General features: G+C 39.0%; 1 protein-coding gene across 1 annotated transcript in view; it reads left to right on the top strand.

The window, feature by feature from the left end:
* Positions 1–1,086: 1,086 nt before the first annotated feature.
* Positions 1,087–16,530, top strand: part of LOC111325106 (unconventional myosin-If-like) — a 27,727-nt gene continuing 12,283 nt past the window's right edge. The window contains exons 1-22 of the mRNA XM_088761470.1: positions 1,087–1,297; positions 1,866–1,974; positions 2,083–2,322; positions 4,023–4,111; positions 4,198–4,288; positions 4,999–5,088; positions 5,513–5,590; positions 5,718–5,802; positions 5,907–6,016; positions 7,023–7,155; positions 7,342–7,405; positions 8,323–8,389; positions 8,874–8,939; positions 9,314–9,394; positions 9,468–9,554; positions 9,828–9,911; positions 10,725–10,811; positions 11,428–11,520; positions 11,595–11,680; positions 11,852–11,948; positions 12,680–12,786; positions 13,593–13,691. Of these exons, the coding sequence (XP_088617596.1) occupies positions 1,867–1,974; positions 2,083–2,322; positions 4,023–4,111; positions 4,198–4,288; positions 4,999–5,088; positions 5,513–5,590; positions 5,718–5,802; positions 5,907–6,016; positions 7,023–7,155; positions 7,342–7,405; positions 8,323–8,389; positions 8,874–8,939; positions 9,314–9,394; positions 9,468–9,554; positions 9,828–9,911; positions 10,725–10,811; positions 11,428–11,520; positions 11,595–11,680; positions 11,852–11,948; positions 12,680–12,786; positions 13,593–13,691 (2,042 nt within the window). The 5' untranslated portion in view covers positions 1,087–1,297; position 1,866. The remainder of the gene's footprint in view (positions 1,298–1,865; positions 1,975–2,082; positions 2,323–4,022; positions 4,112–4,197; positions 4,289–4,998; positions 5,089–5,512; positions 5,591–5,717; positions 5,803–5,906; positions 6,017–7,022; positions 7,156–7,341; positions 7,406–8,322; positions 8,390–8,873; positions 8,940–9,313; positions 9,395–9,467; positions 9,555–9,827; positions 9,912–10,724; positions 10,812–11,427; positions 11,521–11,594; positions 11,681–11,851; positions 11,949–12,679; positions 12,787–13,592; positions 13,692–16,530) is intronic.

Below are 16,530 nucleotides of genomic sequence, written 5' to 3'. Positions count from 1 at the left end.
TATCAATATTTGGCGCCTGAGTTCAAAAGTTATCTATTTATCTTACCATTTGTTCACATTTTAGGCTGAACACAGAGTCGTTGAGTCTCTAATTTACAATTGACGTGTATAGGTCACACCAGACGACACAACGACAAAAAGAGTGCACATGTTCGGCGGATTTGGCGCGTTTGAGGAGTGTTTTGTGATTTGAGCGTGGGTCAATTTCATTTGTGAATGAACAGAACATCGTTTTACCCTTTTTTGGACCGTTCTTGATGCGAACCAAGTGGACAATTTAATAGAGTTTGTTCGTATGGAAAGTTCTGAAAAACTTTCGGAACTAACAGTCGTTACGAACTTCGTAGCAATGTTACGAATGCTTTACATCAGTCCCTAATTTCGCAACTGTTACCGAAACATTTTTTTTTTTTTTTTTTTGTCGAGTGAGATATGTGACGGAAGAGGTTCGTCAGAAACTTTCCTGAAAACGGCAACCTTTTCTGTTTTGGTTCGAGCTTATCCCCGCAAAAATAACAATAAAAAACAAACAAACAGACAAACAATGTGGAATTTAAAAATGCCGCCATTCCCTCGCAATAGTGTTGCTATAGAAATATTGTCGTTGCCATTCCAGTGCGCGTGTAAAATTACTCGCGCGTTACGAACATGCGCACACATTTTTCCGGCCGTGAGAACCATGTTTTCTCACACGAATTACAAACAACCACACACATCCGTAAGTCACGGGGTTTTAAGAACGCATAACTTTTTTGGTAAAGTATTAAGCAGAATCGTAAATCAATAGGATGCCCCCACTTGTTGGAAAAGTTTCTAGTTTTCCTTTTACCCACTTTTGTTTTCTTTTACAGATTTCTATGAACGTTTCAATTTTCTTTCGCTTATTCTGCGAAACAGCGGTCGTTTCTTAATATGTTTGCTATTGAAGTTGTGCACGGAAAATTGGCTTGCAGCCGACCGCAATTTATCCCCACGCGTATGCACGACGTTTGACCGCTGTCTGCGCGAGCTAAAGTTATCACCGTCACATTACGTTTTGTAACGTCATGATTATGATGACGTTACAAACGTAAACGTAACAATTATTTGGCGCGCGTCAATTTATCGAGAAAGTCGTTGTTACGATGACTTTCATCTGAAGACTTTCATCTTTCAGCATTTCAATTTGATTTGAGAGATGCGCACAAAGTAAACACTTGTAAAGAAGAAGGACATTATTTTTCCACCTTGCCTGGTGGGAAACTTTGGGAGCAAACAGGAAGTTTTCAGGAGAACGTAAAACAAACTACACCGAGAGGTTAGCGAGTTTTCTTTTTTACACACGCAAACAGAGAATCAATTAGAGAAAAAAAACAAAACTAAAGCAATCACAATCCAATTGCCAATCAGAGCAAGGAAAGTATTTCGAGGAGCCAATGAGAACTTGAAGCAAACGAGCAGATGTGTTTTTTAGCGCGGGAAAACGCAAGTTACTAAGTATCGATTGGTTTTAGTTTTGCATCTGATTGGTTAAAAAAATGGCGCGAGTTTTCTGGACAATCACAGAGCGAAAGAAAACAAAACCAAAACAATCCCGGATCATTTCCGACAGTCAATTGAAAGTTGCTCTAACGAGTTTGTTATGCTAAGGCTACTCGTTGGCGTTTTACAAAATTGCCTTACTTTTTTAGCTCGGTTGGTATCACCAGATTTTTAACGACCTAAACTCCAAGCAAACCGTTTCGTTATGGTCCAAAACTCTAAGAGGTTGGAAAAGACGACGCTTCTAAAAGAGGACTTTTCGCTATGGAGAGGATTAAAGTATTCAGCAAACTTTGTATATTATTATAAATTATTTCTTGCCTGATTAGTATTCAATCCTAGAGAATGACGGCCAAACCAAATGGTGTAGATGACATGGTTGAGCTTCCGGAAATCGCGGAAAAGGATATCGGAGAGAACCTTCGCGTTCGACTCAAGAATGAAGTAATTTATGTAAGTCAGTCTTTATTGACCAATTGGTTTCAAAATACTATTGTACTCCAACTTAATCTAAGGAAAAAATTTTGAAATGTCTAAGCAGCCATATTTTTTTCCCGTCAGACATACATTGGCCGTGTGTTGATAGCAGTGAACCCCTTTAAAGCTCTGAACGTCTATGGCTCAGATGCCGTGAATTTCTACCGCGGGGGTGAAGAAGCAGATGATATGAACACACCCAAAATTGATGACCGTGCAACCCGCTGTACAACTGCCCAGATGCCCGCAGACATCTTGAATGGCAGAAGGAGAAGTTTACAAGTACAACCTTCGAGTGGGACTGGAATGTTCAAGAATATTCAGGTATCTTAAAGCGCTTTTCGAATTTTTGAGTGTCGTAAAACGAAAACCAAAGTTTTTAGAACGGCCGAAAATACCAACAGGTGTCAGAGAGAACTCAAAGTAGAAACAAACAAAACTGCTTAAACACGAAGGCACGCTATATAAGGAAGTCTTCCCTGGGAAGACCTAGGCTCATTTGTCACTCACCGTTGACTTGTACGGGTCAAATTTAAATACTGGTAGACGAATAAAAGGAGCTAACGAGATATCTATTGTTTACTTCCACCAGCATGGTGGCAAGAGGTAACGTGCGAACCTTCGATCTCAAATTTACCGCCACAGATAAAGACAGTTTCCATTGGAGAAAGGAAATATAAATCTCAAAAATTCTTGTATTGTGATGAAGACATAAAACAATTTTGAGGAATGCGCCCGCTTTTCACTGCTTTGGAGTAGCTGCAGCTCAAGCTGACTTGACTCTAAGAGTTCTACATCACACGACGGTTGATTGACAAATGGTCCAGTGGGACCTAAGGCTCCTTTTATAGCGCGCCTTCGTGTTTAAAGCACGTGAAAACATTGAAAATTGCTCTATGTTTAACACGATCGTATCTACCTCTTGCCATCGTTTGTAGTTTACTGCGCTTTGATTATTGTATCCAATAACGAAGAAAGAGACTAGCGTCCAAGCTCCGCATTACTATCGATTAACTTATTTTTAGAGTAATTTCAGAGCTGAGCAAAGAGTTTCCAGCAATCTGATTGGTCGAGCGGTTCCTTATAGGACGCTATATGAACCGCTCCAAACGGTTTATATAAAATGTTAAAATAAAATGTTAAAATAAAATGTTAATAAATGTTACAAAAATGTTATGATTTTAGAAATTTTTCTGTTGTTCAGCTCTGAAATTATACTAAAACAATTATTCGCCTCAGGTTCGGTGAATATTGTCGATTATTAAAAACTGGATCATTGGATAATGCAATTCAAGACTTTTTATTGGCTTAGCCATTATGGTATATGAGCCAATATACCATAATCTAATATCTGTGCATTGTAACATCCGGTTTCTTCTTACAAGTAAAGTCGAGAAAATTTGTCTAATATCTTGGGGGCGTTTTTTTAATAAAACAATTATTCCACTCGCGCGCGTTGGATATGAGGTGATTATAGTCAACTTGGCGCTACGCGCCTCGTTGGCTATCTATCATCTCATATCCAACGCGCGCGAGTGGAATAATTGTTAATTAATCCCCTCGACTTCGTCTCGGCGATTATTCGACCATATTCACCTCGCTTTCGGCGAATAACTGTTAAATCTAACTTGAACATTTGGCTTAAATAAAAACTCCAAAAACTTCTTAGAATTCCAAACTGAGGGATAACAAATTTGCGTGAACGAAAACTCAAAAACAGCAATCAAATTAACTCCGTAAAAAAAAAAAACAACCAAGATACGCACGAAATGTCCACGTCAGTTTTCAAAGTCAAGTTCAAAGTTCTTCGACGTGATTGGTTAATTTGTAAAATCACGCGCGCCACGCGTGAACACAAAAATAATACAAAGGGAGGAGAGAAGAGGACAATTGAAAAATTTGAAATTTAAAAACGGAAGAGACTTTTTACATCTGTCACAAATATTCTGACTCGTTCTCCTTGAATAGTGTTCATTGTTCCTGTAAAGCAAGAAGCATGCAACTTGAAAATTTGTCTTTTTAAGGGTCCCAAGCCTCCTCATTTGTATGCCTTGACTAACACCATGTATCAGAGTATGATGATGGAACATGAAAACCAGTGTGTTATTATCAGGTACAAGTCAGTTAACAACTTTCCTTTCATTTACTTTGATGTGAGTTATTAGACTGATCATACCGTTCATGTACTTTCATTTTCAGTGGAGAGAGCGGGGCGGGTAAGACAGTTTCTGCAAAACACATCATGAACTTCATTTCTAAAGCTTCTGGTAAAGGATCAGAGAAAGTTGAGGTATTACCATGATAAACCGCAAAATATAAGGAAGTGTCAAGTTAGTAGGGACCTGGGACCTTAGGCGGTCAGGACCACAACGCCGGGGATGACGTTCATTGAAAAATAAATTTATATATTTAGTGGGAATTCCAAGAATGGCTGGATATGTTTATGAACAGCTTCGAGTTCAAAATGGATACTGAAATAATTTACTGTCAGGGTTTCCTTTCTTAGACCACGCAAATTTTGGTGATTTCACGTTGCTGTTTTGTAGAAGGCGGCTAAGATAGGTACAAAAGTTTTAAACGCACGAGCTGAACTGTCGTTTTGCCCATGGCATTTTTTTGTTTTGCTGCGTCACGTCCTCGTTGCTGTCGCCGTCGTGGTTTGCTTAAGGTTCCTATTAACACTATTAGACTCCTTCTGCGCCCTCGAATGAAATCTAAATCCCTCATTATCAAAATAAAAACAAAATAAAGAAGCTGAGCAAAAACAAAACACAAAACAAAACAAGAATAGAACAAAAGGATCTCCGATCACCCACTCAAAAAGCCAGAACTAGCCTGAGAGTTTCAAAGACAAAGAGGTGATTGGACTAAAGAAAGCACTAGTTCTGGGTCACTTTTTAACGAAGATGATTTTTTTAAACTGAGGTTCTGTACTGGTGAACAGCATAAAAGTATTCTGAATACATTTTTGTGTCATTTTGTGTAAATATGTGACGACAGAATATCAAGGACATCATCATTCAGTCCAATCCCTTATTGGAAGCCTTTGGGAACGCCAAGACCACGAGAAACAACAACTCAAGCAGATTTGTAAGTTTTCTCGCAATAAAATTACGAAAATGAAACAAAACCAAGTAAAGTAATGAAATTTCCAAATAAAGACGTATAACGTTAGAACCATGTTCATTTGGGTGTCGTAAAACCAAAATCAAATTAAATACAACGGCCAATAAAAAAAAAATGAAAATACCTGTAAGAGCCAATAAGAATTCAGAGTAAAATTAACTTAACTGTCAAAAGCGCGGGAAAACGCAGGCGACCAAGTCGTGATTGGATTTGGTTTTATTTCTAATTGGTGGGGGAGTGATGCGAGTTTTCTGGACCGATCACGGAGCGAGCGGAGTAAAGCAGAACCAATGCAATCTCGGATCACTTTTTGCTTCAGGATTAAAAGCAGCTTCTTATTGATGAACCGATACCACTTGTTATTATATTAACCATTGTCTCTCTTTAGGGTAAATTTATGGAAATTCAGTTCAACTTTTCTGGCCATCCCGATGGAGGAAAGGTTTCAAACTTTCTGCTAGAAAAGGTGAAGTGGTTCTCTAAATAAATTTAAAATTCATGAAATCGTTTTTATTTTTTGTTAAAGCACAACCTAATCTAAGTCTTTTCTTTTTAGTTACAATTATTACATTGATGTAGAATCTATATTTCAGTCCCGTGTAGTGACTTTGAACCAGAATGAGAGAAATTATCATGTCTTTTATCAGTTACTTGCTGGATGCGCAAAAGAAAATCGAAGTAAGTTGTCATATGTTAACCAATTATCCTTAACTTGGTTTGTACACTTGTTGTTAGTATTCATTATTATTATTTCCTATCTTTAAGTATATTTTTGTTTTCAGCTGATGTAGGAATAGAGGTCACCAAACCTGAGTGTTATTACTATCTGAATCAGACTGGTGTTTACACGGTGGACGGTACTAACGACACTGATGATTATTACGATTTAGTGGTAACTATTCTGTTGAAGACTGATAAGCAAATCTATAAACAAATAGATTTCCTGTTGGTTGCGTCTATGGACGATAAAAATGGCACACGTGGGGCAGCCTAGTGTGTAACTGATGTTCCTATCGCATTTTGACTTCTCCTGAGATCTATTCCCGGTACAGACCCAAGGCAACATGGAATGTATTTGTTTTATGTAATAAACAAACAAAATGTTGTTAGTAGTGACATCATCTATTCATATGTCCTTCAATAGACCTTAAGTGAGAACCAATCAAGATGAGTAGATAATTCAGCTGATTATGTAAATGTTTCTGTCTGCTTAAACTTGACGAATACATAACATGGAATGTAGATAACATGGTGATGGTAAATATATAAACTGTCTTCTCTAAGTAATTGATAGAGCATTGATCTACGTATTTGTGACGCAGCCAAGTAATAAAAAATTATACTTATTCTGTGCAACCCATATTATGTCAAGACGTGCCCGAGAATGATACATAGAAAATTATTTTGAGAAATATCACTTCTTAACATCTGCGTCAAGTTCGGACATCGCAAAATACCTCTCGTGGACTCTTACTTGTTCATGTCTGAAGTGGCTCCAATCTCTCAATGCCTCTCGTTTTTGAGTGGTTAACAGCTATTATTAAAAACTGGATCATTGGATAATGCATTTCAAGACTTTTTATACCATGATCTAATATCTGTACATTGTAACATCGGGTTTCTTCTTACAGAATAAAGTCGAGAAGATTTGTCTAATATCTTGGGGGCGTTTTTTTTTTAATTAAAACAATTATTCCACTCGCGCTTGTTGGATATGAGATGATTATAGCAAACTCGGCGCTACGCGCCTCGTTGGCTATCTATCATCTCATATCCAACGCGCGCTCGTGGAATAATTGTTAAATATACGATTTAAATTCGTAATTCTCTTCCCTACAACGTTAACAGACACAAAATTAAAAGATAAATAATGGTATTAATTGTTTTTTTTTTCACAGAAAGCTATGACTGTGGTAGGATTTGATTCACAGACTCAAGTGACAATTCTCAAGCTGGTGTCAGCCATCTTACATCTTGGTAATGTGCAGTTTAAAGAAGAAAGTAACTTGACTGTACCTACCAATGACAATTGTGAGTAACTTACAACTCTCTCTTTACTGATATTATCATTGTAAAAATCTCCTGAGAGGTACCCCTGTCAATTGAAATTAATCGTTGTACCATCAAGAACAATGCATTAAGACCGCATGCTTACACAGCGGGTTTTTTTTTTTACGTAACTGCATTGTTCATTTTGGTTTGTCTGTTTCCTTTGAGTGTTAACTATGCCAGCCAAACTGCTTAGTGTCGACAAGGATTTACTCAAGGAGAAATTGGTCAGGTTAGTACCTCTTATAAAAAAAAAATGTATTCATTTCTAGTGCGCATCTTTACATGACTATGCGCATTCCTTGAGTATATATTATATAAAAAATAATTTAAAAAAACTTGAGTATATATTATATAAAAAGAGAAAATGCTAATAATATGCTAATAAAATCTCTATCAAGCATATGCAAGACTAAAAAAGAGAGGTCTTATGATGAGTTTTAAAACTAGTAACACATGTGATTGAGCGAAGCTCACTAGGCAGAGAGAGTTCCACAATGACGGCGCCGCTGGGAGTAATAGGATAACCACAACTTTGATTATAACATAACCAAAGTAAAGCGCGCGCTCTGATTGGTCAATTTAGCGTCCCACATTTGCCCATGGGTGTACGCTGCTGACGTGAGCAAATGCAAAGACTATTTTTCCGCGCGCGCTTGTTTTTTCTGGTCACGTAAGATTAGTTAAATAAAAGGGAACTCTTTAGCTACAATGTATCAATGTTATGTTATAAAACAAATGATAAACACCACAGCGTACACTATTGAGTTATAGATACACTTGGGAGGTTTGCTAAGCACTCGAGAAGCTAGAGTCGCTCTCGGCTATCGCCTCGAGTGACTCTTACGCTTCTTTCGGGCTTAGCAACCTCCCGCGTGCATCCATAACTCAATAGTGTACGCTGTGGTGTTTACCATTTGTTAATGATTGCTTTTTAATCGATTCTGCACTTAAGAGATATCAAATTTGTTCTTTTTAAAGAAGTAAAACAGAAATTTGAATAGGAAGATAAATTTTCGCACAACTCAAACGTAAAAAAAAGCAATAGATCATTTTTGATCAAGTTTCTCTCTGTATACTGTTTTTTCGTTTATCTATTTTGTTAATTTTTTTAAATTCATTTTGAAATTGTTAAATGTTATGTTTCAGCACCGTAATGGAAGCCAGATGGGGAGGCAAAGTTGAAATCACCAAGAAGACAAACAACGCTGAACAGGTTCCGTGAATATGATAATCATTTTTTTCTCCGATGCCTAAATATACTCGTAAGAGGAGGATACTAGCATACTGTCATGTTTGTGCTTAGTCAAATGTTCTGAAATAAAGAGAGAAGCAGCTTTAAAGCCGACCTAGTCTGTCAGTATATAGCCGCGGTTTCAGGAAGTAGATATCATCACAATTTCTGTGCTGTTCGTAAAATGTATAGCGGAGCTCTCAGTGCGCGAAGCGCGCGCTATTAAGCCCTATACTTATCACATCATTATTCCTTAAGGTTTTTACGTGTAAATCTACAACTTATATGATGTCTCCCGTGCTTTGAATTTTGTCGATTTGGCTGGCTGAAACAAGCTTTTGCCTTTGCCATACGAACTCCATTACAATGTCATCACTTTAAATTAAGGAATTGAAGTGAAGTGTACGATTTTATTAATTACTGAACCATTTTCTTTTTATTTTAATCAAGTTAATTTTTACTCTAGGCTCAGTTTGCTCGTGATGCTTTGGCGAAAGCTCTGTATTCACAGATCTTTGATTATCTTGTTCAGGTAAGGACTCAGTCAGGCATAAATTAGAATCTTCCGTGAAGGAGAAGAGTTTCACGTCTCACGTATCACGTTTCACCTTTCACGTTTCAGAGTCATCAGCAAAGTTACCACACAAATGAGATTCATGCGATGATAACGTGTTAAAAAGGACGATAGAATAGAACCATCGGTTAGATAGAAACAAACTTGTCAAGTTGTCTTAAAATATCTTAGCGCTCAGTTTGACAGGAAATTTATTGTGCGATTTATCGTGAGTAGTTTATCATAACAAAGAAAGTATGAAGTGATACCTAGGAAAATTAGCCAGACTGGGAGAGCTTCGAGTCATCAGGAGACAGATATAGTAATTTTAACAACTTTTTTACATTTTTAAGAGTATAAACGAAGCAATGGCGAAAGAGAAAGAAGAAATGTCCATTGGAGTTCTTGATATCTATGGCTTTGAGATTTTTGAGGTATGGCCACACCATTGGCTGATTGTACCTAACCAATAAAATCCTTTATTGACACATATGAGGTTTTTTGCAGAAAAACCAATTTGAACAGTTTGCCATTAACTTTGTCAACGAAAAGCTGCAGCAGATATTTATTGAACTTACTCTTAAAACGGAGCAGGTAGGCTTGTTGTATTTTTATACTATACTGTTGCTTTTATAGAAGAAAAACGATGATGTCTCCACGCAACCTCGAAGTACTGACTCTTAGCTTTTTTCCTTGACCAAAGTGTTCTCTTCACTCACATACTAGGTCGGCTTAATGTCCACAAACTTATGCTCACACGTTATTTTGTTGTTTGTAGACTGAGATTAAAACAAATTCTTGGCATTGTTCGCTCTCTCCAACTATGGCTCAAGTTTTACTAAATGTTGTCCATGAATTACATTTAAGGAGGAATATGTAGAAGAGGGAATCCCTTGGCAGGAAGTCAAGTACTTCGATAACAAAACAGTATGCGAACTTATTGAGAGCAAGGTAACTTAATATCCTTAATACGGAATTCTGCGCCAAAATGGGATAGCAGTAGTTGGGAAAGTTTAATTGGAAACGTTTCTTTATTATACGATATTGGAAATTTCTTCTAAACTAAAGGAAACTGATCTTTAAATAACGCCCATACATGCAATAATTGAGGACATCGAGGCCCACATCGAATAAAAACTGAATTTTTTTAATTACAAAAGGAGGTAAGTTTCTAAAGGACAAGGTAACTTGATATATCAACTGAGTTGATGATGCACATTGGCAGCCGTAAAGCGTTTTCTAAATTTGACGTTTTAAGCGTTAGCCTTTCCTCTCAGTGCTAGAAAGTTAGGGTTAGAGACTTTACGGTGGGTAATATTCATTAGTATATACTAAAACAGTGGATAGCGTTGAAGGCGCGCTCTGATTGGCTAGCCAAACTCCGAATATCCTTTGCTATTTACCTCCGAGCAACTCGGGAAAAAATGGCGTCCCGTTTTGCATCCGTGACAAGCGAAGGAATCACTCAAATTAATTTTTGGTGGTGTATAGTATCTCACCGTTTTAGTATATACTAAAACAACTATTCACCTCAGTGTCGGTGGTTAGCGGTTGATATTTGCCTCGCCGCTTCGCGGCTCGATAAATATCCATCACTAACCACCTCCACTTTGGTGAATAGTTGTTAATTATCAACTGAGTTGATCTAACCAAATTACTTTTGAAATATTAGTTTTCAAGACATTCAGCTCTACTTCATTTACTGTTCACCATTCAATGACTACAGAAGATCGTTATTTTGATTGGTTGAATGTTTTCCGGCAGCGTCCTCCAGGTATTATGTGCACCCTTGATGACGTCTGCAGTACAATGCATGCAAAGACTGAAGGCTCGGAGAAAACTCTAATGGAGGTACTTTAGACTTGTACAGTATTAGGGCTTGTTAACATGAATTTTCTCTGTTTGATTGATTTGGTTGTCGGAAAGGTGTGACAGGCTGGAATAAATTGTGTTAGAACAATTTTTAATAAACATCCAAAGTGATCAACCCAGCAGTAACAAGTCTTTGTAGTGGTGGTTGTTCTGGTAGCAGTCTGTGATCAAGCTTTATTGAGAATGACTGAGCGGTGTTACACGGGGCAACCACGCGACTCTCACATTGCTATTATTTTCTTAATAATGAGCTGGAGTGCCATCTCATGTACGTGGAAGTAGTTGTACCTCTTGTTTCCAGTGTAAACCGTGTAGTATCCTGGTATAAATCAAAGCTTAGGCCCCCTTTAACCCTTTAAATCCTAAGAGTGATCAGCATCCAGTTTCTCCTCACAGTTATGCCGCTGGATCATTCATTAAGATCATAAGAATAAAGGAAATGATCGCCCACCTAAAAAGATTTGATTTTTAACGAGTTCTCTTTGTCAGTACCTAAGAGTATGGGGAATATAGATACTAATGTTAGGCTGTAAAGGGCACTTTACTTGGCCTCATGGGTCACTATCTTGGACTTTTGTTCCATCCTGTTTTACAGAAACTTCGCGCAGTTGTGGCTTCAAACAACGACTACAGTCGATATTTCAGAGCGCAGTCCAACTATTTTACGATCACCCACTACGCTGGAAATGTAAGTTTACAACAAAGCAGTCGCATTAACCAGTGATATAGCTTTTAGGCGAATCAGTTTTTCTCTTTTTTCAGGTGGATTATGAAGCCAAAGGATTTTGTGAGAAAAACAAAGATGTGCTCTCAAACGATATGATTGCATTAATGCAGTCTAGTGAGGAGTAAGTCATAATTTATATTATTTTTTAAAGAAAGGACAACTTAGTATGTTAATCAGCGTACTACGACATATATTTGATCCAAATTAAGCACATGATATAATTGTTTAGAATTCAGTTATTTCTTCAGGCGATAAACAGTTTAAAAATATATTTTGTACATTGGTGTTCCAGTGCATTTGTTAAGGACCTGTTTCCCGTAGCTGTGAACACTGATAGCGGAGGTGGGCGTCGTGCCGCGAAATCAAACACTGCTGTAGCAAAGATTAAGGTAGTGTACCGAGAGTCTATACGCCAATTGCCGTCATTTGAATGGTCAACTAAGAAGATTACATTAGTGTTAACGTTACAATCAAGTTTTGTCGCACTTTTTTTGTATAATATTACATGGAGAATAAAACGTGGGAACGCGTAGATAAGGAATTTCGCTGCGCCCACTCCTACCGGATAAAAAGTTGACACGACAAGAGAAATCATTTTTCTACAAGCAACTATCTAAACTCTTTGTAAAAGAAAATCAAAAAAATGCGGCAAACGACCTTGGATTGAGAATGGTGAACGCTTTGCTTCTAATTCGTCAACGTGACAGAGTGGAGCAATCAAAGACATTTGAAGATGCCCCCTCCCCCGCAATTCCCAGTAAACAGGTCAGACCACATCACAGTAATCTCGTGAGTGGGTTCTTTAACGTCCCCTGCTTAACCAAATTAACTAATTAATAGATACAGGACACGGGACCTACGGTTTATTCGTCCTTATCCGAGAAGACTAGAATGTCTTTCTCTTTCTTGATACTATAGAAAGGTAGCGCATTCTCCTCGGTTATTTTAAGACCCTGAGTGTTGGTCCGGCCGGGGCTCGAACCCTCGACCTCCCGCACAACGGTCCGGCGCTCAAACCAATCGAGTTAACCGAGAGGCGGTTAGCTCGTAAGCGGCAGCAGAATTTGAATTGAAAGGAACACTAAACGTATTCCTGTTATTATTTTGACTTGTTCACCAGTCCCAGGCGGCAGCTCTGATTACCAAGATCATGTCATGCACTCCTCATTACGTTCGCTGTATCAAACCCAGTGAGTCAAAGAAACCTCTGGACTGGGACGAACAGAGGTATGCATAGAAGCATTGTTTGCAAGGTTGATTGTTGAATTTCGATTGGTTAACTTGGGAACATGAATACCTTGTAAAACACGCCAGCCTTGTTTCGTAACCTCTTAATAGACTCCGTGTTTTGTTATTACACAAGGTGTTTATAGTATTTTCCTTATAAACACAATATTCGACTCGATTATTTTCTTTTCATAATAAAGTCTGTACTCGAGACTTGTGGCCCACCCAGCCGAACCTATCCCAGTTTCCTTAGCATGAAGCGATTAGGAGTATTACTGCCCCCCCCCCCCTCCGTGAGGGATGCTATCCATCGCAAGGTTACCCCTCAGCATTTTGTCGGTCCTCCCCGACAATTTGCTGGTAACCATTTGTAGTCCTAGGTGGAGAGAGGCACTGTGGGAGTAAAGCGCCTTGCCCAGGAACACGACACCTTGACTCGGCCAGGTCTCGAACCCAGACCTCTCTACCCGGAGAAGAGAGCGCAGACCACCAGGCTACCGCGTCTTTCGCCAATTTTTTCTAAAAGTAGCTCTCGTTTGGTCGAATTTCAGAAGGGAGATCAGAAGGTCTGAGGTTTAAAGCCTCTCGGGAGTCTCCCATACTCGTAACGATAGAGAGGAGTTACATGTATCTTTCTCTGTCTTCTAGTCTTTGTTGTTATGGTCGTATGCGGATAGAGACTAATTCGATATGTGTTCGATATTTGTTATGGTCGATATTTGTTATGGTATTAATTCGATATTTGTTATGGTCGTATGCGGATAGAGACGATAGAGACTAATTCGTTACTTGCTGTTGTTTTTTAGAGTTCTTCATCAGATTAAATATCTAGGTTTAAAAGAGAACATTCGGGTCAGACGAGCCGGATTTGCATTTCGTCGTCCGTTTCAACAAGTTTTGCGCAGGTTAGTTTTCATTTCTCATGAACTGCGTGAGTTTGATGTAAAGAAGACTAGAACATATCACTAACCACAATAGAGCAGTTTTTAACTGAATGGTGAAATCCCGAAACCAAAATAACCACCACTACCAATCACAAACAAAAATTATTTGGGTTTTGAAACTCTTTATGTGGCCAATTTACATCATCAATTTAGTTGATAAAACCCAAATTACCTTGTTACTCCCACCGACGCAGCACCAAAGTTTCTTTAGAACTTACCCCCCCTTCAGTAGCCGAGGTTTCAGGAAGTAGATATCATCGCAATTTCTGTTCTGTTCGTACAATGTATAGCGGAGCTCTCAGTGCGTGAAGCGCGCGCTGCAAAGCCCCAATACTTACAACAAAGGCTAACATCGTGATTATACCATCGAATACTATTTACTCATTTTATCGCTTTCACCACGAAGGTGTGAGACACGCAACAGAGCGGGGCTCCAAATTAAGTGAACCCTTAAGAGAGGCACTGCGAGAGTAAAGTGTCTTGTCTAACAACACAACGCATTGTCCGGCTAGGCCTCGAACCGTGGTCTCTCGACGCGGAGTCCAGTGCACTGATCATTAGGCCAGTGCGCCTCCCAGTCCAAGTAAAAACAGGCAACCTGCTCAAAGGGAGGGAAAACACAAGTAACTAAGTTTTAGTTTTGCGTCTAATTGGTTGCAAGGATGGCATGACTTTTCTAGTCCAATCGCAGAGAAAAGTAAAACAAAATTAAAGAGTCCCAGAGTCACTTTCAATACTCTGTTCGGTTAACATTGATATATATATATATATATATATCAATGTTAACCGACGACTACATTTTTATCCCTACAAGCTATATATATATATATATATATATATATATATATAAATACCACGACTCTGTGTTTCGATTTTTCCCTATAACAGTGCTCGATACATAAAGGTAGAGCGCAATATATGTTGAGTAGAAAAATACGACAACTACGTTTTTATCCTTACAAGACTGTTTCGTGATTGTTCACTCATCAGGGGAGTTTTTTGACAGGAATATTCGTTACCGTTGTTTATATACTTCACAAATTTTCATAGGAGGCGTGGCAGTGAATTAAGGGCTTTGTTCAGTTAAAGCAATGCATGAAGCAATGTATTTGGTATCGTTTTTCAGCTTGCTGAGGAAAGGTTTGAACAACCCTTTCCTCAACAAGCTGAAAAACGACACCGAACGCGTTAGAAACGAAACCAAGCTTCTCATTGCGGCTGACAAAACAACGAACTTTTACAAAATGGAACCGGCAACTTACAACACCCTACTTGAACAAAACATCACCAAATCCTGCAAAAAAGCACATGCAACAAGCGCCATTCATTCAGAAAACAAAAACATCGCTGCAAAACTGGGCATCCAGGGGCGGATCCAGGATTTCAAAAGGGGGGGTGGATGGCAGATGGCGGGTCGACCCGCCATCTTGGAAATTACCCACAAGACCCTGGGAACGAGGTTGCCATCAAACCTGAGCATCGACTGAGCACATGGGTTGGTAAGCGCGAACGTTTCCCTACAAATTTCGCAATAATGAGCCAATCAGAATCTTACTTCGCCTCACGAGGCGTTGTCAAATGGCTTCCTTGCGAACTTTTGCGCGAAAAGTGGCGGCAGACGACGAAACGTGGCGTAACAACAACCAGACATGAGCGAGAGCTAATTTTTCTTTCTTTCTTTATTTTCTATTTCAAATAAAGTGACATTTCGAATTTTTTTTTACTGAAAAATGGGGGGGTGGATATCCACCCTATCCACCCCCCCTGTATCCGCCCCTGGCATCGATGACAGGGTGGACACTACAGCTAATAAGGACGCATTCGTAACACTGAAAGACCACAAGCCGAACTTTGTTTGTATAGTATTAAATATATTAATCAGTAGTTTCACTAGCAACCTTTGTGGCTTCCTTTGGTGTTGATGTATGGGATCCCATAAAAATGGGTTCCCACTCCACTGATGAGCAATCTCGTGATCAGTGGGTAAAAAAGGAACAAAGCATATGTAAGGGTGAGGATGAGTGTGTAAAATGAACATAAAAGTTAGGTGTTAAAATTGAGGGAGCGACTGGGCATCGATGACAGGGTGGACACCACAGCTAATAAGGACGCATTCGTAACACTGAAAGACCACAAGCCGAACTTCGCTAACAAACCGACCTGCCCATTAATCAACCTCACCAAATCCGAGATAGACAGAATCAGCGAAACAATCCTTGACAGAATAAACAGAAAAATCACGAGAGCATCCAAACTCAACCAATGGATAAACACGGCATCTGTGATCGAGTGGTTCAAAGCCATTAATAACAAACAACATCACAGTTTTATTTGCTTTGATATCGAAGAACTCTACCCCTCCATTAGCCAAGACCTCTTAAACAGAGCCCTCGACTTCGCCTCAGCCTACGACAGCATCACCGACGACGAAAGAAACATCATCATACACGCAAAAAACTCGATCCTTATGCATAAATAACAACTTTGGCAAAAGAAGGGCGACACATTATTCGATGTCACAATGGGTAGCTTCGACGGCGCCGAAACATGCGAGCTAGTGGGAAATTTCCTTCTTTCCCAACTGCAAAACCTTAACATTAACATCGGGCTTTACCGAGACGACGGAGTGGCCATTTTCAACGCCTCTCCGAGGAAAAGTGAAAACATCAAAAAAGAAATTTGCCTCATCTTCAATCACAATGGGTTACGGATCACCATCGAAGCCAACAAACAGACCATCAACGTCACCTTTAACCTAAACAAAAACACCTCCCAGTCCTTCACACAGCCCAACACTACG

The sequence above is a fragment of the Stylophora pistillata genome, chromosome 5 (assembly GCF_964205215.1).
Source record: "Stylophora pistillata chromosome 5, jaStyPist1.2, whole genome shotgun sequence".
Lineage (NCBI taxonomy): Eukaryota > Metazoa > Cnidaria > Anthozoa > Scleractinia > Pocilloporidae > Stylophora > Stylophora pistillata.
Note: the sequence above shows the minus strand (reverse complement) of the source record. Positions and strands in the feature narration are given on the sequence as shown.